Raw genomic sequence first — 23,731 nt, forward strand, 5'->3', positions numbered from 1 at the left:
GACACGACGGTAGTAAAAGTCTCTTAAGATGTTATGTAAGAGCAGAAATATTCCTCAGCAGATAAAAGCTTTCCTATCAGCCACCTCCCCATGATGATTTCGTAGCGCGTTTACTCTCAAAGAAGCCCTTTGATAAGCACATTATGTGGAACAGCCTGGACACAATGGTGATGTCATAAGGATTAACACGCTACCTTGCTCAGTGCAGGCGCAGGCATAAGGGCTAATTCACAGCACTGCAGAGCCAGAAGGGCAAGGGGAAATGAGGTGAAGGCTGGCCACTGCACAGCAACTGGTTAAAATACAGCCTCTTCGTACTTAAGAGGAGGCTGGAGGAAACACTGCATGGATAAAATATTAATGATTTACACCACTCTGCTTCACTACAGGTTGTTTTGCTATGAAGAAAGCTTCTACCTGAGGCAAGGAAATGCGTTGATATTAGATGAGAAAGGTTATGAACATGTATTATCTGTTGTTAATAGGTCTTTGAATGACCACAGTTTGAAAAAAAAGTTTAAATGAGACATATTTTCTTTTTAAATCCACTTTTCACATTTAAATCATTTAGTTGGGGGCTATATAAAGTGGAACTGCAATGCTTTGGTCTGAAGTCCTCCTTATTGTAACTCCACAAGCCCCTCTTTCACCCCTTTTCTGAGGTGCACCTCAGATCAACTCGTTTTGAGACTGTTTCTTTAAATCCAAACAAGGCGCTTCACATCCCGCCTCCTTCCACCTTCCAGAGCGGTTCATTCCTGTATGATAGAGGGGTTTACAACTATATAGTGGCGCAGACACTTTATTTACAAACTAAAAAAAAAGATGTCAAATTGAATGGGTTGAAAAATATGACGTAAGGAGAATATAAAGATATCTACACAGCACCAGGAGAAACTAAATTCAAATGTACTCCTAGAGACTCCAAGTACACAACAAAATACATTTAATGACTAAAAAAGTGGATTTTGCATGTTAAGCCCCCTTTAATACTGACAAACTTCACAAGCTAATGGCTAGTCTGAAAAAATAAACTGTTTCTCGAAGAGCTATTTACAACAAGATATTAATTGTTCATAACCTTTCGGAGAACCTCACTTAAAAAGATCTGAAACATTTCTCTAAATATATCTTTTTGCAGACATGCTTGAAAAGCCCCTTCATGCCCTTTTTTTCTCCTCTACAAATTTGAACCTCAGCTTTAAAGTCTGCTTTCACTCTGCCTTTTATTCATCTACCATATATTACGGTACATGAATAAGTGAAACACAAAAAGCTCTCCTGATACACAAGAGGAAAAACATCAGGGTGAACTGGTTTTCTAGCAATAGAGTAAACTGCTCACACCCATTTCTAGTAAGGCTTCGAACTGAGCATTAAAGTGTAAAATGTAACACCAGATGACACATACAAACTATCCTAATTGATTAGGGTCATTGTGTAAAGGAAGTCATTTATCTTAATGTAAAACCTGGATGAAACGCAAGGCTGCCTTTCACTGCTCTGTAGCCTCTTGTCCTGAACCTAAACTGCAAACCTAAGGAGGCAATTACTGTGCCGAATGTTTCCCATGGTAACAGCAAGGTTATTAACCAGGGCTTAAATGTAGATGCGAGAAGGATGTTTTCTTCTGGATAAGAAAGCTCCAAGGTCTCCTACAATAGAAATAAAAGATTTTTTCTGTGCCAAGTTGAAATATCACATCAGCAAACTGATTGACCCACACTGATACACTCAATAGAGTAGTATACTGGACAATAGAGTCCAGTATATGAGCATTTTTTATTATTATTAAAAAGAGACGAATTTATTTCTCAGTACAGGTTTTGCTCTTCTCTGAGTAAATACAAGCAGGCCTTGTACCCACTCATCTTTATGAGGCTCTCAGGCCCATGTGAAAAGATGACCCAAGTTTTATTTATTCATTTTTTTTTGTCTTCTCTGTGTCTCTTTCCTGCTCCAAACAGCTTATATATGTCCTAGATTGGTCACTCAATGTCCCAGGCTGAGCTGCATTCATGTCTGGTCAGCTGTGCTTTCCCAACTACAAACCCCGCTGAGTGATTCAACATTTAAAAAAGCATTTTAAAGATTCTTTCTTGATGTGAATGAAAGGGAAGCTTTTCATTTTGTAGTGTCTGGAGGAGTTAGCACTGACTTGTGAAAACAGGACTGTTCTGCGGTAAAGGGTGGGCGTCAGGGCTGCCCCCCTGCTATGGTCATATCTCTGCAGGGTGGCTAGTGATTGGCCAGCACTAGGAGACAGGTCTTGACAGGTGTTTTGGAAGAGGTGCACCTGTTTGGCCATGTCCTTGTTTAGTGATCCGTTTACTGGAAGCTGTCGAGAGCGTCTGTGAGGCACCCGAAACACGCCAAGTCATCTGAGTAAAGCATTACATCCATGCTTTTCTCTAGACTTCAACACCTTCCAGATGACTTTTAAAAGATAATATATAAAGTATTGACTCGCTTTATGTATTATAGAACAGGTCTAAGTTCTGTCTGCCCTTGAGTGCTGCCGTTTGGTCGCTGCTCACTCACAGCTCGACTACAACACCTCCCTAAATGGCTCGAGCCAATGGGTGCGGCGTGCTGAAGGCTGGCCAGGCTTCTTGTGAAAGCAGAGCAGCCCTGCCCGTCTCACTTAGCCATGCCCAACCAGTCCAACCAAGATATTCCCATAATGAGCAGGTCGGAGGCCTAAATTTGCAGGTTGAGATCAGATCTGTGGCTCGGCGGTGGTGAAAGTGCATAGTTTTAACCCAAGTAAACACAGGCCTTTCAGGACCCTAACTAAAGAGGGTTGTTATAGTAAACAGGAAATGAACCAGCAAGGCGTTTTCTTAGAATGAGAAGAATGCCTCTGCTCTGTACCACACCAAACAGTAATGCATCTGTGGTACAGCAATGGTCATTCATTATCCAGAGGGCTTCTCTCTTTCTCTTGCTCCCCTCTGGGCATTGTGGACAATTATGTGGGTGTTTTTCTGAACTTCCTTTCTGTGTGCACCATGCATATTAAGATTGTTTATCGTGCCTCAGAATGCGCTCTCGTAAAAAAAAAAAAATAAATAAAATAAAATATGAATGCTCACGAACAAGTGGGGACAAAATGAGCAGTTAGACATTTAGCATCATCTGCTCTTAACGAGGATTCGTGCAGGAGTTTAATGTGCACGTTTTAGGAAATGCAGCTCAAACTGAGGTTGTGGTGAGGCGTGCTGGGTTAGCCGCATTGTCTTCATCAACCTTAGCGTACTGTCACATTGCTGTCAGAGGATGCAGCAGCTGTAGAAGTACCCCCACTCTTCCCTCTGCTTCCCACACATGCATACAGCATGCAGACATCGCACATGTGCACCACATGGTCCCCGCTTCGTACAGTTTCTCTTTCTCTATTGGTCGCACACACACAGACACAACTTCCACTCTGCAGGATGACGAGGACCAGAAACACCAGACTAGGGTCTCATTAATGTGTGTCGGTTCCTCTTCTCCGGCTCACACTCTGACCCCCCCGCATCCACAGGAGTCAGTGACCTTCCTGTAGAAACGAGGCCTCCGAGGCGACCCACAGACAGGGCAGGGCGCTGCTGTGGACCTGCAGCTGCCTGATAGAGGAGTCTTGAGAGCCACACATAAATCATGTTTTGATGTACACTTCCTTGATATCACAAGCTGTCACATGCTGTCAGCAAGTCTTGTTAACACTGCTTTTCAGAGCTGTAATGAGGAGCAGAGAACAGCCTGTAGAAAGAGGGAGTAAAGAAGTCCAGGATTGGGGCATTTTAGTTTAGTTTCTTCCCCCCTTAAAGTTAGGAAAGACTTATTGAAATACCAAGCTTTTTGTTTCTATGACATGCTAATCAGATACTAAAACCTGAGTCCTCCATCCTCAAGATGAACGGCTCATAACTGAAATGTAATGAAAAGTATACACAAATAAAATAAATTTGTCTAATACGTAAAGATGTTCGATAAGAAAAAGGAGGAAGACAAGATTAATTGTACCGATGTTTTAGGTGCAAGTTTAGATGTGAAGAGGAGCAACATCAAAGTGCAGAAAACTAAAATTAACCAATCACCGTGTGCAACCTTTAAAATTAATTTTACTGAAGGTTCTGTGCTGGTGGGCTGTTGCACGTGTCTTAGACAGCTTGCTACATTTCTTCTGTGGTTTCAGGCTAAGTCTGCATCCTCATGCAATCCCTGACTGGCTCTGTAATGTTGATAAGGCCTCTGTGGGTGTCACACCATCTGTTGCAGCACTTGTGTGCTTCATGACTCTCACTGTATGTTTGTTTTACTACTTTTTAGGTCAGATTAAACATCTCTTTAAGAGCATGAAAGTCTTCAGGGATGGTCTGGCCGTTTTTGAAGTGATGTTTTGTCAAATAGTAATGAATGGTACTTTTCAGCTGTAAAATCAGTCAAGGAGCGCAATGAACAAGGAAAAGGGCAGAGGTTTTTGTGCGGGCTAGACTATGTCAAATGAGGGCTTTTTTAAAAACTTGTTCAAGCTTATAAAACTGATCTTTTTTTGTAAATAAATGCTTTTTAAAAGTTTCTGTAAAACAATAAAAGCAAACAGGCTCTTGTTTAGCTTAGCCATTAGCCCATCCTGGTGGAAAACCTTTGCTCTGTGACTGATGTCACAGCTGATAAGGTACTAACTATAGATAACTATTTGACAAAACATTACTTCAAACGTGACCAGACTATGCCATTAAGATTTTTGCGCAGTCTTAGGTGATAAAGCAGTAATAACTAAGTAATTAAAGCCACATTTTGCATACTGTGCCTTCTCAACTGTGCAATTTCATTTCAGAAATTGAGAAACAAGGGCCATAATGACTGTGCTAGTCCTGATCCCGATGACTGTTTTGGGCACAGCCCCCTCATGGATGACCATTACGGCAAACTAGGCGAAGACAGTGATTTAATGTACAAGCGCTGCGGTGTAAGTACTTTTTATTGTCCCCTGCCATTTTGTGTTGATTTGTGTCTTTATGTTGATGTTCACCACAGGCGCTAAACAAGAAAGAGCACAGAGGTTGTGATAGCCCGGACCCCGATGCCTCATATGTCCTCACTCCTCACACAGAAGAAAAGTATAAAAAAATTAATGAGGAGTTTGATAATATGATGAGAAATCATAAAATCGTAAGTACTGTAAATGCAATGTTCTTGCTTGGCTTTGTGGCACAAAAGGATTTTCTTCTTTTGAAATATTTCCTTTTTTTTGTTGATTTAACTTTTTTATTCTTACGTTACCCTCCACAACCCTTTGTTAACTTCTCTTAGAGCTACACCACGTTATGATTAATGCCCCTTTAACGGGTTTCCATTTGTTTCTTGTTGATTTGTTTTGCAGATGCTATTTTGGCACGCCCTTTATAAAATCTCCTTTCATTAACAGATGAAATGTTGCATGCTTCTGCTACAAAGATTACACCCTATTATCATGGGTATGGTTACCATAAATTCAAGACCTCTAACTATTTTACCACATAAAAACACAATAAATACTTTGCAAGAAGTGCGATTATTTATTATAAAGAGCTGCAGATTCTTTGGTGTGGGATGTTTGATTTCCACCCTCCTGCTGTGGAAATAACAATAAACAAATAATTTATTTGACTGTTTCTTGTTCATGTTACGTATTTTGTGTATGTCAGAAAAAATATCCCATGTTAATATTATTTTGCGTCTTTCTGCACCTTCATAAAGCAGTCGATCATTAAAAATTTCACAATTTTATTTTCCTCATTATATGTGAAAATTTGCCACTTGTGCACTAACACCTTCTCACTAAACAGTTGCTTTTTTTTTCTTCGTTTGTTTTTTGCCTCTAACAAACTAATGACCGCACCTAACTGGATGTGATGAAATGCTCTAAATGCCATCCCTTGTTTTCACTTTTGGCTTTGCGCGGTCAGCACTTAGAAAGCAGATGCAAATGAGATTGTATTCTTGTAGTTTTAAATCTCCCAAACTTCTGGTTTTGATTGTGCTGGGTAACACGTCTTAGTACTTTTTACAGGTTCTTCTGAAGTGCTGATTGCTGCAGTGCCAAAGTGATCACATATATGCATGTTTTTGTATTTTACATTGATTTTTGTACAATTTGTTTTGTGTTTTCCACTTGTTATTGAAGGTGTATTATGTATTCACTAAATAAGATGTATACTTTTGTATTGATTTTTAATGTTTTTAACTCTGTAAAGATTACAATGTAGCAGATTCATTCTTTGCTGTGTTTTTTTTTTTTTTTTGTGATCTTACTGACATTTGATGTAATTTATTATAATAATAAAGGTAAATCTCAGGAGGAGCACTCTCTGATGCCATGACAGCCACTTGCTCCTCAGACACACCAGATCTTGGGTTTTAAGTATGTTGTGTGTAAATATTTGTGTATGTGTGTCTCTTTGCTCTAGCCCACAGCATTGCCTCAGCAGAACTTCTCCATGCATGTGGCAGTGCCAGTCTCCAATCCGAATGCCATGTACCAGGCGGGAGGGAATCTGAGCAGCCAGGCCCTGGCAGCGGCCACAGGCTCACTGAGTGAGAGTGGGATGCTGTCCCCTCCGCAGGCCTCTCTGCACAGGAATGTTGGCTCTGGTGGAGGCTCTCAGAGGCCCACAAGTGCAGGCAGTGCAGGTTAGTGGACAGACAATTTGTCAAAGCGGTGGATGAATTGCTGATGGTGGTTTACAATATTTGCTGTGGTGTATTCATATATATAAATACACATATAAACACACTGCCCCTGTGCCAAAATCAGACAGTTATTGACCTTTTTACTCAGTTGAGAAGATGGAAGTGTTAAATAGTAGCTTAACATAAACACTGGAACTAAAGGGTAAGCGCAAATGTGGATGTTTACGGTGCTTAAAAACCTTCTAATTTCTATTTAATTTCAGTTTGTGTCATAAATGAAGTATGTCATGGTAGTTAGAGACGTGTGGCAAGCCAGATTTATTTCAAGCTACACAGGCTACCAGTTAGCTCTAGCCTCATTTAAATTGTTTTGGTTTTTGTCATCTCAACTGATTTTATGTGAAGCACTTTGACTTTTGTGCAAAAAGTGTTTGGAGTCTAAGATCAAAATGACTTCAGGGGTGAGGGACATAATGTCAAGTCACATCACCCCAATATTGCTTAACCAGCATTTGTGTGGTATATATCTATATTTTCTTGCGCTTTAAAATGGTCCTCATAGCACATTTTAACTGTACCAGCTTTGTGGAAAACTGAACTCTGATGCACTTGTGTTTGTATGACTGGACTGACTCAGTCAGTCCAGATGGCTTTTGCAAGATTCAGCTACGCTGCATACAATGCAGGTACAAGCCACGAGGTGTAAAATACCTCATTCAAATTTAACCACATATTAAAACAGACTGACACCTTCTCATTCACAGGGGGTTAGCTAAATGGTTGTTCTTCTGAGTAGCTTTTTTTCTATCCTCTTTTTAGTTACTTCTGAATTTACTCTCCAAGTTATGTTAGATAAAAAAATTCTGAATAAACTTTTGATTTCACATGGCATGATTGTGTTATGTTTTGTGCGCATCTCTTAGAAATCATCTAAATGGTAAACTGTTCTAAAGCGCAGATGAACACCTGCTTTCCTAAGAGCATAAATAACGGTTTGCCAAAGCTGTGTCCTCGCAGTGGATTGCTGCACTTGCCAGCTCCGTATCTAAAAGCACACAGATCACAAACAACATGTTGGAGGTTTTCCTCTTAATTTCTATATTTTATAATTTCCCCGCCATGAGGACACTGATGACACCCTTTTATGGGCTGTGAAGACAGATCTGTTTGACATTCTCATGTCTGGTCTGGCATCTCCATCACATGCTCTGCTAGCTTGCAGAAGGATGCAGATGGTTAATCATATCACTCTGTGCATCTCATTAGGTGGCATGCTGGATACCACAGACCTTTCAGTGCCAAGTGGTGCGGGCTCCAGCCCAGCGGGTAAGTCCTCCCGGAGAGATTCATTAGCTCTCTGTAGCTCTGTCCAATAGGCCTCCTGCTTAGCACATGGGCTGGATGGATGAGTTTCTATTTGTGACTGCTTCGAGATCGCTGTCATTATCACTGACTGATTCCATGTTGGTGAGATTTTATTTTCATTGCAAGCAAAGAGAACTCAAGAAGGCTCTCAACAGAGGAAATTCTTGAAATGCACATGGAAGCACCAATTTTGAAGTGGGGCTCTGTGAAAAGGCTATGAACACATGATATCTTAACTGTTGTATATCGATTTTCTAAGTTACCTTTATTTGGAGAAACAGAGTTTAGTTCTGACAGGGTGGCTGACTTAAAAGCTATAGTCTGGAGTCACGGCCAAATTATCTATGTTTATATGCACAAAATTCTTTAATCAGATAAAAATGTATTTGGATTAAATAACCTGAATATATTGTTTATATGGGCACAAATTAATCCGATCGTGACGAGTGTTTACATGCGCCAGGCTTTTATTCAGATTAGAAGTACTAAAATGCACAGAGTAGTAAACGTAAACGTTTTGTGTGCACAGAATGGACCCATGCCAGGTTTTAATAATGATGGAGACACACTCCGTGTTCTTACACTTTCAACCATCAAGGCGTTCTATAATTTTGAGCTCTTTCAAAGTTTCTAACAGAAATGTATCGCTAACCGACCATTTCCCCAACATATTAGCATCTAGCCAGGCGGAAGTACGTCAGGTTGACATAGGACTATTGGATTATCAATCAGCTTAAACCACTGCTCTCATTCAGATTACAAATTTATTCCAATCGAGCTGAATCAGACCCGAATATTCCAATTGGTACGTTTACATGACACATTTTTATTCCAATTGGCCATTCATTCCGATTACTTATGTTATGTAAACATAGCTACTGACCTAAAAATCTGATTGTTTAAAAAAAAAAACTCCAGAATTATTTTTATTATTTTCGCTGTACACTGTGTTTCTGAAAGTATTATTGTGGTATTTCTGCAGGAAGTGCCCCATGTCTGTACCTGAAGTGCTGCTTCTGTCGCTGCTTGTGTGTCAAAACAGTAGAATTCAGTGTTAAACATGTAACATAAGACTGATGGGAATGCAAGGGTTCACAATTATAACTTACATGAGACACTTGGAAATACTGCATTTGAGATCTGACTTTTTTAAGTAGACATTAATTCTTTTAGGCCTGGTCTTGCTTGAACTAGCTGTTAGCTCATCAGCCCAGTCAACATTTGTTTCTCCAAACTGAGGTCAAAAGAGCTGAACTATTCCTTTTAAATAAATGATTGAGAAATGAGAAATGGCTCTGCAGAATTTCAGTTTGGACCATGTGCTCAAAAAATATATTTAATAGAACCCCATTTGACATCTACAGGTAGAGAAACACCTTGCTTACTTAAATCTCGTCCTCTTTATGCAGTTGTTCCACCTTCGGTTTATTTTCAAATGACAGGTGCAGCTGTCCCACCCCCCACTACCCTGGTAGCCCTTATAAGGCTGGAGAGGGTCAGTGAGATGCCTAGACCAGCACAACCCTGTAGCTATTCAGGCCATGTCATCCCACTAAGTCCTCGGTACACAATGACCGGACAGGCTGTCATGGCTGAAATGCGGCTCTGAGAGTTGTGAAAGCAGGTGGACTTCAAGTCTTCTTTTCTGACTCAGCAACATGTTGTTTCAAAATTCTATGACATTCGCTTGAACATATTCAGCTTCTAGTGGTGTTTGATCAGACATAGACCACCAAAGCTTGGTCTTTAGAGCACGTTTGGTTTCATACTTATTGTGGTTACGGGTGGAGCCAGAGTCCCTGTGACTGTCAGTGTTCGTGAGCACCCTGCAGCTGTTGTTTGTACCAGGCCTTGCAAGAGAACCAGAAACTCCACGTAGGACGACCCTCACTGACCCTGATGTCAGATGACCATTCCTGACGTGGTTTTGATTCTTCACAAGTTACGGCTTTGGTCAGAGTTGAGGTGTTTCAAAGTGGCCAGATGGAAGATACGTGGAGTGATTTCTCCTCTGCTGTGTGACGTGTCAGCATGGACAGAAGACTGCACAAGTAGAGGGAGGTGCTTTATTTGGCTCTCCTGTTGGTTCTGTGATAGCCATTTTGTTTGCAGGATTTGGATGGTGTGTTGGATGTTGGTTTGAATGTCCCGTCTTAGAGCACGCAGATGCGTTTATAGTGCAACAAGGGGCATTATTGACAAACTATTTTCATCCATTTTGTTAAGAAAACCTTCTGTTCTGCTTATCTTTTGCTGCAAGAACAAACTTTTCTTTGAGCATTACTTTCAATTATTATATTGCGTACACTTTGGTTTGTGTTCTTTTTCTCAACAACTTATATGTTTCTTGACTGATGAGAGGGTTGTAGTGAAAACTGATGATTTATTCATCATCCACTAGTAAAATAACATTTTTGATCAGTTTGATGCAAGGTGTATATTAAACAATTTGAAAACAGCCTTTTTTTCCCCTCAAATAAATATTTTCTCATTCATAGACTTAATTTTCCCTCCTAAAACATGTGGGACACTGGGCCCAATAACGTGTTTTCTTTCTCTGAACTTAAAATGAAAACTGAACATTTCACTTGTAAACATAAAAGTCTTACGTAATGCCACTCTTTCATACCATGTTAATAATTCAGGACATTGAACAGCTTTCAATGTGCACAGATTTCAGTTCACGTAAGATTGTTTGGGAGAAGTCTGAATAGAGAATGGAAAATCCTTCTGAGAGCTCCGTCTTAACTCGTGGCTTTTATCGTGTCTCAGTCTAATCGTTGTATTTGTTCAGATACACTTTCCCTGCGCTGGCATTCATTTGAAGTTGAATCAATAAATAAATCATCAATAAAATCAAGTCAGAGAAGCAAATCAGGTGGTTTAATTCAACCCTGAATGAGCAAACACAGCACTGTCCAAATCTGCACTGTGATTAAATAGATGACAGTGTGACACATTGTCATCAGTGCTGAGAAAAATCCAAAATGACTGAAGTGGTAATAGTTCCCGCTTCTGTATTCCAGTAATAATTCCCTGCCATTTGTAGAACACATGTTGTGGACTTACACAGAGAAGCTGTTAAATCAATTAGGCACAACATTAAAACCATCAAATAATAATACTGTGTAGGTTCTCTTTGTGCCAGCAAAAAAAAAAAAAAAAAAAGGAAAAAAAAAAGCAACTGTTTGGTGATGTAGGGTCAGGTTTTGTGCAGAGAGGGACATCAGGTGATCAGAATTACTGCTGGTTTGTGACAATCTTTTGCTGAGTTTCTTAAGATTAAAAAAGCACACCGGAACACATCGCCAGATAATTACTGCAATTCAAGAACTATGGCTTACTGATGTTTACAATTACAGTCAATTTGAAAATGTTATTTAGTTATATTATTATACTATTAATTGTTTTTGTTGTTTCTTCTATCTCAGCTTTAAAAAGAAATTAAATAAACTAAAACTTTGGTTTGTTGAAACTTATTTCTTGGCATCTGGCCTTGGCCATAGTTTTGCATCGCAGTAAAGTTATGGATAGCAAATTGTTGTTTCTTAGAATTGCAATAAACCCTCTGACAATAAAACTAAAAAGCAAAAAATAAATAATCCTCTAACTATTAAAGGCCTAAAATTCCTCGAAGGAAGACAGATACCCTGCAGCTGTTCATACCAGAGTTTTAAACAAAAATCATTTTATGTTGAGGAATCTCAGAACTGTAACTGACTGGCAGCAACTAATGTGTCAAAATTTAGCTCAATGTCTGTAAAACTGCACATTTGTCTTTAACAGTGTCAGAAGTGTCCTTTTACATTATAGGAGTTCATATTTAATGTTTTTCATACCAGATGCTGTATGATAATATTTCTTTTCATTTGATGTTCAACACAACATGTAATCCTTTAGTTATTTGAGTAAACTGTTCAAGAAGTGAAGAAGTGACAAACCGGAAATGTTTATTCAGATTGATATGTATTATATGTGTAATGATGTTACAAAGCACAACAACAACATGGAGCTGTTGTGGTTCAGGAGTTAAAACAAGTCACCCACTAATGACAGGGATGGTGGTTCCTTCTTCTAAGTCAAAAGCGTCTGTTGTGAAAACAGACTGTTTGTCATCTCTCCGGTCTTGTTTTTCTCCAAAACAGCTTTATGTTTACTGTAGACTTCTGCTGGCGTGAAATACTCTTAATTCTTTTTTTCCCTTCTTTTTAATCTGACAGGACTTTTCTATGCCAAAGGGCCACATTTGTTGACCATTCCTTCACACAAAATCCCATTTGCACTAACTTCTCATTCCCACTAAATGACGTCCTCGCTGCTTCTAATCGGGCTTGCTATTTTGGGGGGCCTTGGACATTTACTTTGCTAATTCTGTAAACACTGTTTTCTTGCAGCGGCCAAGTCTCGTGTGATCAAAGCCAGAGCTGATGGCGATAGCTGCTTGTACACACTGTTGATTCAGCTGTGAGATACTATTGTAGGCTTCATAGCTGTTTATTTGGCCATGAATTGTTACTCTCCTTATCTGAAGTCAGCGGGGGCTATTGTTCTATTATGTTTCTATGCAGGAGCCTCCTCGCTGTGTGCACACTTGGTGTTTTTCGCTGGTGCACACTCGACACAATGAAGGAGTCAGCAACTTGTTGAAGTGTTACTGATCTGTTGAAGTTGTTCCGAGTGGCATTACTCCCTTCTCCTCCGTGTTTTCGGGATTCAAACCCCTGTTTCGGTTTGTTTGTTTTTTTAAGAAATCTTACTCGGACGTAGACGAAGCAAATCTGGTTTAACAAAAAGTGCACTTGAAATATTATTTGTTTTTGTTGTTGTTTTTATACTCATTTGCTGTTCTGCTTTTATTAGAGTGAAATTTACTGAACGTATTGCAGACCTTGTGGCCATGAGTCATACATTGTCTTCTTTTAAAAAGAGAAAAAGGTATTGTAGGTTTACAAAAATAGGACAAATACTTATATTAAATTGAATTAAAAGCCTAGCAATTGTTGAAGGACTGTGTATTGTCCACCGTATTTCATGCCAGTTTTAGACTTAAGATGTTTTTTTGCAGAAATCACCCTTTAATTTGATTTTATTCAGTATTGCAAGATGTCACTCTTAGAGTATGTGTCGTAAATGACTCAAACTACCTCATCATATATGACTCATACTACCTCATCATATTTGAACTCACTACTTGCAAAAAACACATTTTTGTGTTAGCTAATATTGATTAGCTGTGGTGCATGTTGTACACCCAATAACTCCTTCCTAAAAATTCATGAAAACCCATTTAAAGTATTAAATAAAGATGTTTTTCAATAAGTAACACCTGGAGTGTTTGTTATGAATGACCTTCAGTAATATTTGCAACAAATTTTTGGTTAATATCTGTAAAATTGACTGCGCTGTGGCTGCCCGATTCGTCCCGGTAGCACTGTCAGCTCATTTACGCATGCGGTAAATGATAGACTTCTGGAATGTGCTCGATTTAGGAAAAAATACTGAAAATATTTATTTTTATACTTAATTATAAAGGTGTGTTACATTATATTCTGAAAACAGTTTTAATATTGAATATATTTTGATTAATAAAATATAGATTTACATTTTTGTTTATATTTATTTTTATTATTTAGTACATGTTTATTTATAATAACTTGCAGACTATTTTCTAGACAATTATGTTATAACTCATCTTATCTTCATTTATTTTTTTTCCTGAAATAAAAATCCCCAGCTGTTGCAAACGTTGCCTTTTCTATGAAACATTGCAGGTGATGAAAGACTGAAATCGAATGAATTCTGTCATCAGTTTAGCGAAATGCTACATGCTAAAAACAACGTTTCCGGCACCGTACGGATCATGCTTCCGGTACGGATTGGGCAGCCACATGCGCTAAAACCATTTTGTGTTCTTTAATGTCAGTAAGCAGCCATCTTGAATTGTCAGATCAGTCGTAGATGGACTTCCTCTTTACACGTTTCATTAAAATTCATCCAGTAGTTCATGAGATATTTTGCTAACAGACAGACTTAACCACACACAAACAAGGAAAAACTGAGCCCACCTTCGCCTTTTTGTGGTGGGCCAATAAACATGACAACAGTGGTGAGCAAAGCAGCAGACTGCTCACAACGCTGTGGCAATATGTCATCTTTTTTAGAGCAATGTTTCTTTTTTTAAATTCTTTTTCTAATCGTCACACTTCCACGAACTAAACTTGTTTCTTAAAGAAAAGATACTGTTTCTTCTTTTCAGAGACACTGTGTGCAGTGCTGTGGCTCGTTACATGCAACAGTATCAGAAAAACTGTGGTATAAATTTTCTCAGACAGAAGTCTTAACAACTGTCGGCCTGTAACACTTACAGCTCTGTGAAAAATATTTCTCAACTTTCTTGCTGAATTTCAATGATCTGTCCACACCCTCTGATAACAATCATCGTCAGGAGACTCAGCTGTTGTGTAATGGATTGAGAGATCTTAAAATATGTTGTTTGGATTCATACTTTTCTAAAGACTGATAAAAAAAGGAAATGACTAATGACCATGAGCACAAAGGTGTGAATCTTGATAGGAGAGTTTGACACTTTTCTATTGTTTATGTGAAAAAAACAACAACATATCGCAACGTTTTATTGCACTTTTTCCACTCGTAATGGCCCTAGTTGTTTCTTTTAAGCAGTCACGGCACATTTGTCAGTGAACTGCTCCTCTTCCCGAGATGCAACGAACTGGCTTTGATGTACTCATTCACAATAAAAATAAAAGGCTCATCAATTTTAAAATGGACATTTTATTTTTGTAAATGCGCAGGATAATTATCTGAGTCGATTAAAACTTCCCAGAGGGTTGGAAACACTTAACGCTGCGTGCTGCAGCAAGCTGGAAAACAGCACGGTGTGAGAGGTTTTCTTTTGATGACTTGGGAGTGTGTCAGTCACAGTCCACGGGTTGATGATGTGTTTCTGTTGCCGTGCATCTCTGCAGGGAACGGTTTTGTTAACCCCAGGGGCTCGCCGGGCCTCCTCAGCACAGCCAGCGGCAACGGCCTGGGTAAAGTCATGCCTACCAAGTCTCCACCGCCTCCTGGAGGGAACATGGGAATGGGAACCCGCAAACCAGACCTAAGGGTTGTTATCCCTCCATCAAGCAAAGGGATGATGCCCCCACTGGTGAGTAAAGAGCACACCACTGCACACAAATATCACCAGCCTGAGGACCGAACAGCAGAGCGTTTTGTTTTTGCAGAATTGTTTGCCTGCAAAAGTCTTAGATGCTACTATATTGGCTTAAAACGGTGAAGTTGTTACCTCACTGAGGACTTTGTTTATTGGTACATGTGAACTCTCTTATCTTATGCACCGCGTTCCACGTTAATCACCTCCATTAAATTTGTGAACCGAGCCAAGAATCTCAAGAAACTTTTCCAACTTTTTTATTTATTTTTTTCTTTTTAAGTGGGAAGCTTTTTTTTAATTACCAATATGACATTGCACCACACCCTCAACATAGCAAAGACCTGGGGCTAAAGGAGACTGCATGCACATTTAAAATTTCTAGCTTTGCGTGTTGAAAGTGATCCAATAACAGACAGTGGAAAAACCTCAGGTTACATGTTGTACTTCTCATTTGTTCATCCTCATTCATCTTTGGAGAAATAATTGAATAATTACATAGAGTCATGTCTGAATATGATATGATATATTACCATATCATATACCATACCATACCATACCATACCATACCATACCATATAATAAATACAATACAGGATGACTCCATACCAGTGGTTCTCTATCCTGGTTTGTCACAGTCATTATTCTGCAGGTTTTAGTTGTTTCCCTGCTCTTTTAGCAGGTCATTAAGTTCTGCAGAAGCCTGTTAATCACTCATTTATTTAAATCAGATGTGTTAAAGGAAACATATCCTGCTATTAAATCCATTTTTTTCACATTTACATTATTCATTTGGGGTCTATATAAAGTGGAACTGCACTGCTTTGGTCTGGATTCCTCCTTACTGCAACTCCACAAGCCCCTCTTTCACCCCTTTTCCAAGGTGTTTCTCAGATCGATTCGCTTTGAGGCTGTCCCTTTAAATCCAAATTAGGTACTTCACACCCTTCCTCACTCAACCTTCCAGTTTGATAGAAGGCTTTACGACTACATAGTGGCACAGAAATTTTTTATTTACAAATGAATTACAAGATGTCAACAAGGGAAGACTCGTCCATCCAGATCACATGTTGGAGCCAGAGTCTGACCCAGAGCCAGAGGAGAATGAAGTTTTGTAGCTGGTACGTCCAGATCTTACTTGTCAGTTCTGTTGCAAATACTGTGACGTAATAGTTTAGAAACATTATAGAAAATAGAAAAAAAAGTTGAAAAGTATGGCCAAAACAGAATATAAAAATATCCACGCAGCACCGGGAGAAACTAAATTAAACTTTTCTGCACTCATAGAGACTCCAAGAATCCATTTCATGGCTAAAAGTGGATTTTGAATGAAGGCAGGAAAAATATGTAAAACTTGCAGGATAGTGGTCCTCGAGAACCAAGATTGAGGAGCACTGCTAAATGTAAAACACAATATTTTATTGCCCTTTCGAAGACATTTATTTTGGAATTTGTGCTGTTTTTGCCTTCACCAAAGATCCTGTGTAGAAAACAGGATCGGCTTGTTGTTGGAGTTCTTCGGCAGCAGCTGGAGGTTGCTTCATTTCTGTCTGAGGCGTCTTGGAGCTGCAGAGGCGGTGGAGGGTGCTGGCTGTGGCAGGTCTGCAGACAGCCTGTCATTAGGCCATAATGGTATTAAATTAATCACATCTCAGTGTGACAGAGTGTAGATGAAGACTTAATCAGGGGCCCAGGGTGTGAGCCAGATAATATCTTGTCGCCCTTGTCGTGTCTTCCTACATCTATTGATTGAGTATGAGTATTAGGAGCCTTGGCCCGGTCGCATTATATCCCACAGCAAAGGAAAGATGTAAGATGTGCTTCTCTGTCCTCTTCAGAACTGTGTTGTCATTTATAAAAGAAATTCTTTCTGAAATTTCTTGTAGCTGTCAGCAGCAGCAGACTCGCAATTTTACCCTATATCCTGTTTCTTTCTCAAGTTAGTTTCTAATAGTTTCTTATTTTAAATTTCACCAAACAGCCTCAACATTTAATATCCACATATTGTTGTTAGGCAAACGCTTTGAAATTGTTTCAGAAAAAGTTACCAGATCACCTCTGTTCAGTTTAAAATGAGTACGGGTTTTACTAATCAAGAACTCATCAGCAGTTTTATATTCATTGTTGTTCCTTTTACCATAAAATCTTAATAGCTATCACTTTTACCCCCAGAGCAGTTTACCAGAGTTCTGCTTCTTTTCTGTAACTCTCTGCTTTCCTTCTGTTGAGGGTAGTCGGAGGAGGAAGAAATGGATTTGGTGAGTTTGACAAATGCCTGGGCAAATGGCTGAAGTGTGAACCTACTTCCAGTAATTAGACGCTCACCTAAAGGCAGTGCTCAAAGTGGAAACAGCTAGCAATAAGAAATAATAAAAAATAATAATAATAAACTGGTTTTGTCACAGCATGCTTTGGGTTTGGCCTGCAACAATTGTCTTTTAGACTTTTTCAACTGGCTTCTCTTCTCCTAACATGTGAATGTGACTCATTTAACCAGGAGTGTCAGCGTGTGTTAGAGAGATCAAGTCAAGGCTTCGCTCTTTTGAAACTGTTCCACTAACTTGCAGTCCTGGATTGATGTTAAACAATTTAAGAGCAATGAGTAAAATATAAATCAGTGATGTTTTTTTTTTCTTTTCTTCTTCTTTTCCGGGGAACTGAAGATTACGTCATTTCAAATGAAATCACTCTGTGAGATACTTGGTTTTGGTGAAGTCATTTGGCTGAATAGTGTTGGAACAATTCAAGGAAGCCATTGACATTATGATGCAATACAGCTCGAAACGTAACCGCTGGCAGCTGCGTGTATGTTTGTTATATTACACACGGAGGACTTGTCATAGCATTGTTCTGAACTTCACTGTGTCTGGTTTTGATTATTAGGCCATTTGTAGCGCCACAGCCAAGTTTACTGCATGACCACAGCAACATGTGTAGGTGTGTTTGTGCGGACGCATGCCAGTTACTACACTAAAAACCACCGGAGCTCTGCTGTGTGTCAGGCTAGCTATGGAAATGTGCCATTAATGTTATTTTAGTGCACCATCTTGTCTGAGTTTTATGTGAGTTTAAAACTCATCTCTGTCTTCAGACCTTATTCTTTTTTTTACTATGTTTAAAAAGATAGAAAACATTAAGCATATGTGAGTCTATATTTGTTTTATCCCCGTCTTTTAACTAAAGAGAAAAGTTTATTGTTTTATATTATGGCTGTCCAGAAAACAGTTTATATGCTAAGAAAAACCTTTTTATGCTGAATAAGGTGAAATCATAAGCAGTGTGCAGTTTATTTTTATATATATATATTTATGTATCCAGACAAACAATAATATAAAATTATATATAAAAACACTTAATAAAATATGTTTTTTTATCCATACTGTGTGGTCATTATTGATATAAATGAAATAAGTTAAATCTGGTTATATTTATTTATAAGGCTGCACTGCCACCTAGTGGTTGATTATCTCTTCCATAAAACAGGTTGAAATACATTTGGAGCTCAGGGATTACCCTTTTAGTATCATAAGAAAACACTCACACTGTTGTCAGAGACTTTTATGTTTCTCTCTGTTTTTGTTCGTTTTGTAACTGTTTGTTGTGCAGAACACCCAGAGGATAAACAGCTCCCAGTCCAACCAGCCGCTCGCCACTCCTGTTGTGTCTGTTACCACCCCCAGCTTGCCCCCTCAGGGCTTGGTCTACTCAGGCATGCCCACCTCCTACAATCCTGCTGGTGAGTCTGGCCCTACTGCCCCCCTCCCAGCAGACAGAACCCAAACTCCCTCAGCCAGGACCGTTTGTAGCGCACGTTGTTGGTTCAGTAGCTTACAGTGTTGAGAGACGAGAGGTGAGTGTGTTCTCAGTGTGTGCGTGGCTGCGTTTGTTTTCACAGACTACTCGCTGAGCAGCGCAGAGATCTCCTCCCTACAGGGCTTCAGCTCTCCCGGGCTCTCGCTGGGCTCCATGTCGGCATGGCAACAGCATCAACTGGGCCAGGCAGCTCTTAATTCTTTGGTGTGAGTAACACACTTACAAACAAAGGCACACTCTCCAGACGCCCCCACATAAAAAAAAAACAGTACCCGCAATGCTCTGATGTTGCACTGAATCACACATTTACATATTCCCGGCATTTTCACTGCAATTTTTCTTCATTTCTTCTTCTTTTTCTTTTTACTAAACACATGGTGTCCTGCTTATCTCTGCTGCAGCGGTGGAGGTCACCTACCTCAGGGCTCCAACCTATCCATCAGCACCAGCCAGAACATAAACATCAAGTCTGAACCCATCTCACCACCCCGGGAGCGCGTCACCCCGTCTGGCTTCCCACCGCATCAGCCGCAGCAAGGGTCCAGCCGACAGGAGGTTCTGGGACGATCGCCCGCCGACAGCCTCAGCTCGTCTTGTAGCTCATACGACGGCAGCGACCGCGAGGACCACCGGCCAGACTTCCACTCCCCGCTAGGACTCGGAAGACCCCCTGCCGGTGCTGAAGACAGGGAGAGCCCATCGGTCAAGCGCTTGCGCATGGACACGTGGGTGACATAAGGAGGCCCGGTCCAGTCTTCAGTCACCAGCCAGACAGAGAGAAGGAGGGATTTAAAAAAAAAACAAGGAATAAAAGGTCCTTAGAGCTGTCAATATTATACAATTATTCAACCCACTTCAGTTTTTAAGACTGAATCATAACATTATCAGGTGTCAGACATATCTAAGTAAATTCTCATTCAGTAAGTTTTAAAAAAAGCATAAAAATCAGTAAGCTGGACTGAATTTGTGCACAAGCAGGTGATATCAGGTACTTGGTGCAATTCAGGTGGCGTTAAACTATAAGACGGTAGATTATTGTAGTCGCACGTCTGCTCAGACACTTACATGTAGTTGCTGTTTTTGCTGTCGTGCTTGCAAGTTTGCAAACAATCAGAGAAAAAAATGTTTTGCTTTCAGGCTAAGACAACTCTATAATTACTTTACACAGATATCCACTGCTGGAACTATCTTTGAAACGATGCTGTAACCACACAAAACCTTTTATTTTTTTTTTGTCTGACGAGGCCTCTTTTTAATTTATTCGAGACTTTCACTCAAGAGACACAAAGCACAAAGAGTCCAGCAACTTTAATATGACACACATAAAACACATGAAACAATAATGTGGGAGGTAAAAAAAAATAACAGTATCAAGGTTCACTGCAATAAGGATGAGTCATTTTAGAATTTAAATGGAGTAAGTTGTATAAAAACAAAGTTAAGGTAATGCACACCTGTCTAGTCGAGCTGCTAAGAAAGTCAACATGTTCATGTTTCTTTAACCGCCCCGTCAGTAAAATAAGCCAAAGCTGTTTTTTTCTTTCTTGTGTTGTTTTGTGCAGTTATAGTTCACTCAAATGCAGCCTCTTTCTTTTTCATGTTTTTAATTTTACGTTTAATTATTATTATTATTATTATTATTATTATCATCATCATCATTGTGCTTATTTACAGTGTAGAAATCCAGTGAACAGAATCTTGAATCGATATCTAAAGCCATGGACATGTGCTGTTCTGTTTGTACAATAGAAAATTTGAGCCAAACCTCGTCTTTTGTTGTGTAAATAGAGCAACTTTTAATATATTTTAGAAGTGGTGCGAGTACTCGCCGTACACAATGTATGCACCGCCCTTTTCGAGAAAGAAGGAAAAAAATTGTATTTTTGTGGTTTACAGCCAAGTTTACAGGAGCGGACCCTTAAACAAATATTCACTGGTCAATACTTTACATTTTCTTCTTGGTCCATTTGAAATTGTTCAGCGTTCCTCCCACATTGTTGTGTTCTGGATTGTTGATTTGTTTTGTTTTTGGTTGGCAGTGATCGTCTGTCTCAAAGACGTCAGTAAAAAAAAAGGCGCTACGTGGTTAAATTTTCACCACATTTTTTGTTTTTGAAGGATTACCACAAGGTTAAGAGAAACATCACCAGGTTTACACCACCAGGTGCTGAAATTACTGCCTTCGTTTTAAAACCAAGATCCAACCCCGACATTGTTTATAGAATAATATATTGTTAATACTTTTAATTAGATAATGAAGAGCTTTGGCTGCGGGATTTTGTGGAAACATTACGAAAAGTTAATATCTTACTTGTTGTAGATGACTTTTTGAATGTCCTCAAAAATAATAGTTTAATCTCAACCAAACTGATGAGCTAATGGCTAGTCTGAGTGTTTGTATGAATGACTGTGAACATTTTGAGATTGTATCATAGATCAGTAATTCACTTTGGTCTTGGCTGCACTAAGACCAACCTCCCACATAGCAGACAGCTGTGGGCCAGATGTGGTGTCAAGCTGGCACTGCTGGCATAAGTGGTTTATAAAACAGATGTGGACCAGGTCTGGCACTGTTTTTAAGATGGCATGGCACAACTGGCCCGGATGTGGTTTGGTTTATGCGGCCCAGATCTGTCAGTGCCACAACTGGACCAGTCATGGCTTGGTTTATGTGACACAAATCTGTCAGTGCCACAGCTGGTCCAGTTTTGGTTTGGTTTACGTGGTGCTGGCCCACGCATGGTCCACCTCTGCCAAACCACATGTGACCCATCAAAGGGTCATAATTCTCTGGGCAGAATGTTAGTGCGTTGTGTGGGCCAGAACTGGACCAGACAATTTTACTATGTAGGCTATGTCTCTAAAATGRGGTCATTCAAAGTGCTATCTACAACAGGTAAGATATTAATTGTTCATAAAGCCCTTTACATTATCCTGCTATTGGCTCATGGAATTTAAACATAAGATAATTGAAGAAGAAAGTGGTTTACCATCCTTTTTTGTGGTTGTAAATAACATAAGCTACACATATTTATGTKAATTGGCTCCAGACATTGGATCAAACATTCATGGCCCCTGTAGTTAAGAGTACTGTAGCCCTGCAGTAGGAGCTTTAGGAGCCAGGAAAGTGAGAGTCATTGAAGGTTTTGAAGTCAACTTGATGCCTGGGTCATTACACTGTAAAGTGGAGGGGGGAGGTAAAAGTGGGGGTGTTGTGACCGTTTTATGTGCCCATCCTAACAGCCATTAACCGTTCGTCTCTGACTTCACTTTTACTGCTGAGAGGCACACGTTTTGTATGAGAAGTTTGCTGTACGAGACATCTATTGCTCTGCATTCGCCACAGCATATCTTGTGTGTGTAAATTAATGCCACCCGCCCTCCCAGCACACGAACGCACACCATCATCGAAAAGTTTACACCAATATGGATGGATCTATGCAGAATCAACCCCAGTTCATGTCAAGCAAAGATAACAAAATGATGTCATTTAAAACATTAAACCGTTGGGAGAAAGAGAGTCAGACTGTTATCCTCTCATCCTGAAGTGCCACCGCTGGAAGCTGCTGTACTATTTTATTTTATTTTATTTTATGTTCATGGATTTGTTCAGGCCACGTCCTCACATTCATCTAAATTTATTGCCAAACATTCTACATAACGTGCAGTCCTTGTTGTAATCCAGTTGAACGCAGCAGGGGGAGGGGGGAGAAAAAGCAATAAAAAAAACAACTTTGAAGACAACAAAAAGGACAATTCTCAGCCTTTTCTCGGCATCACCTCGTAGTTGAGCACACGTTTTAGCACTTGGTAACATATCAGGGAATTTTGTAGTTGCTCTGTCGATATGCACAGTTAGGAAATGCCTTATCCCAAAGAGAAATTGCATCGTTATTTATTTTCTCTCATAAAAGAAACAAGTCAGACGTCATTCAGGCTTGAGCAGACCCGCCTCCTCTCAGAATAAACCCACACAAGACAATGCATGGTGAATGCACGGCGATACACTTTGCTCTGTTGGTCCACGTCCAAATTGTGCACAACTGATGAATGTGAAAGGAAAGGCTAATCAATGAACCTCTGTAGAGGACTTTCTTCACTTTGCTGTGCAAGAGTACACTGCTTTGCTTCATGGCTTTTATATAAAAAATAAGAAAAAAAAAGAAACAACTAAATGTTTGGTAAGTGTTTGTAGCTGATAGTTCACTTAACTGAAAAAATAAAAATAAAAACAGCTGTTTTCGGTTTGAGCGCTCAAACTGTTTGGCGGCACAAGCTGGACTTTGTTGCCAATGATGAAATTATTTGTTTAAAAACTGAAATAGATTTTAAGTTAATCTGCATTTTCGTTTCGCTTGAATGTGTTATTTTATTTTCAACCAACAACAATTATTCAAGTGAACATTTTTATTAAACGAGATACTATGCTATAGATGTTGTTGTACAAAATTTGTATTCTACACACAGAAAAAAACAGAAAGTACAAATATTGGCTTTTAATGTGTAATTTTAGTTTTCTTCTTCTCCTATTCTGTATAAAATGAAGTAAACAACTCTTTCATAGAATTTGTTCTTCTGTGAAGTCCCGAACAGTATAAACTGTCAACTTTATTAAACACGTCAGTGTATGCTCACTTTGTCTACTCATCTTTGAATATTTACACAAACAAACTACACAATGATGAAATTAAGGTTCTTTTTTGTCATATAAGTCTG

General features: G+C 39.4%; 1 protein-coding gene across 10 annotated transcripts in view; it reads left to right on the forward strand.

Moving 5' to 3' along the window:
* Window positions 1–20,367, forward strand: part of mef2aa (myocyte enhancer factor 2aa) — a 67,975-nt gene extending 47,608 nt beyond the window's left edge. For 2 of the 10 annotated variants that reach the window (XM_014003521.1, XM_014003522.1), the window contains exons 4-11: window positions 4,829–4,960; window positions 5,029–5,163; window positions 6,441–6,663; window positions 15,015–15,199; window positions 17,437–17,460; window positions 18,809–18,938; window positions 19,098–19,221; window positions 19,417–20,367. In XM_014003521.1, the coding sequence (XP_013858975.1) occupies window positions 4,829–4,960; window positions 5,029–5,163; window positions 6,441–6,663; window positions 15,015–15,199; window positions 17,437–17,460; window positions 18,809–18,938; window positions 19,098–19,221; window positions 19,417–19,753 (1,290 nt within the window). In that variant the 3' untranslated portion in view covers window positions 19,754–20,367. Of the gene's footprint in view, window positions 1–1,901; window positions 4,293–4,828; window positions 4,961–5,028; window positions 5,164–6,440; window positions 6,664–7,929; window positions 7,990–15,014; window positions 15,200–17,436; window positions 17,461–18,808; window positions 18,939–19,097; window positions 19,222–19,416 lie in introns of those variants that run through there. The other 8 variants (XM_014003529.1, XM_014003530.1, XM_014003523.1 and 5 more) reach the window with 8 other exon arrangements.
* Window positions 20,368–23,731: the final 3,364 nt, after the last annotated feature.

Source organism: Austrofundulus limnaeus, unplaced genomic scaffold, assembly GCF_001266775.1.
Source record: "Austrofundulus limnaeus strain Quisiro unplaced genomic scaffold, Austrofundulus_limnaeus-1.0 Scaffold19, whole genome shotgun sequence".
Taxonomy (NCBI): domain Eukaryota; kingdom Metazoa; phylum Chordata; class Actinopteri; order Cyprinodontiformes; family Rivulidae; genus Austrofundulus; species Austrofundulus limnaeus.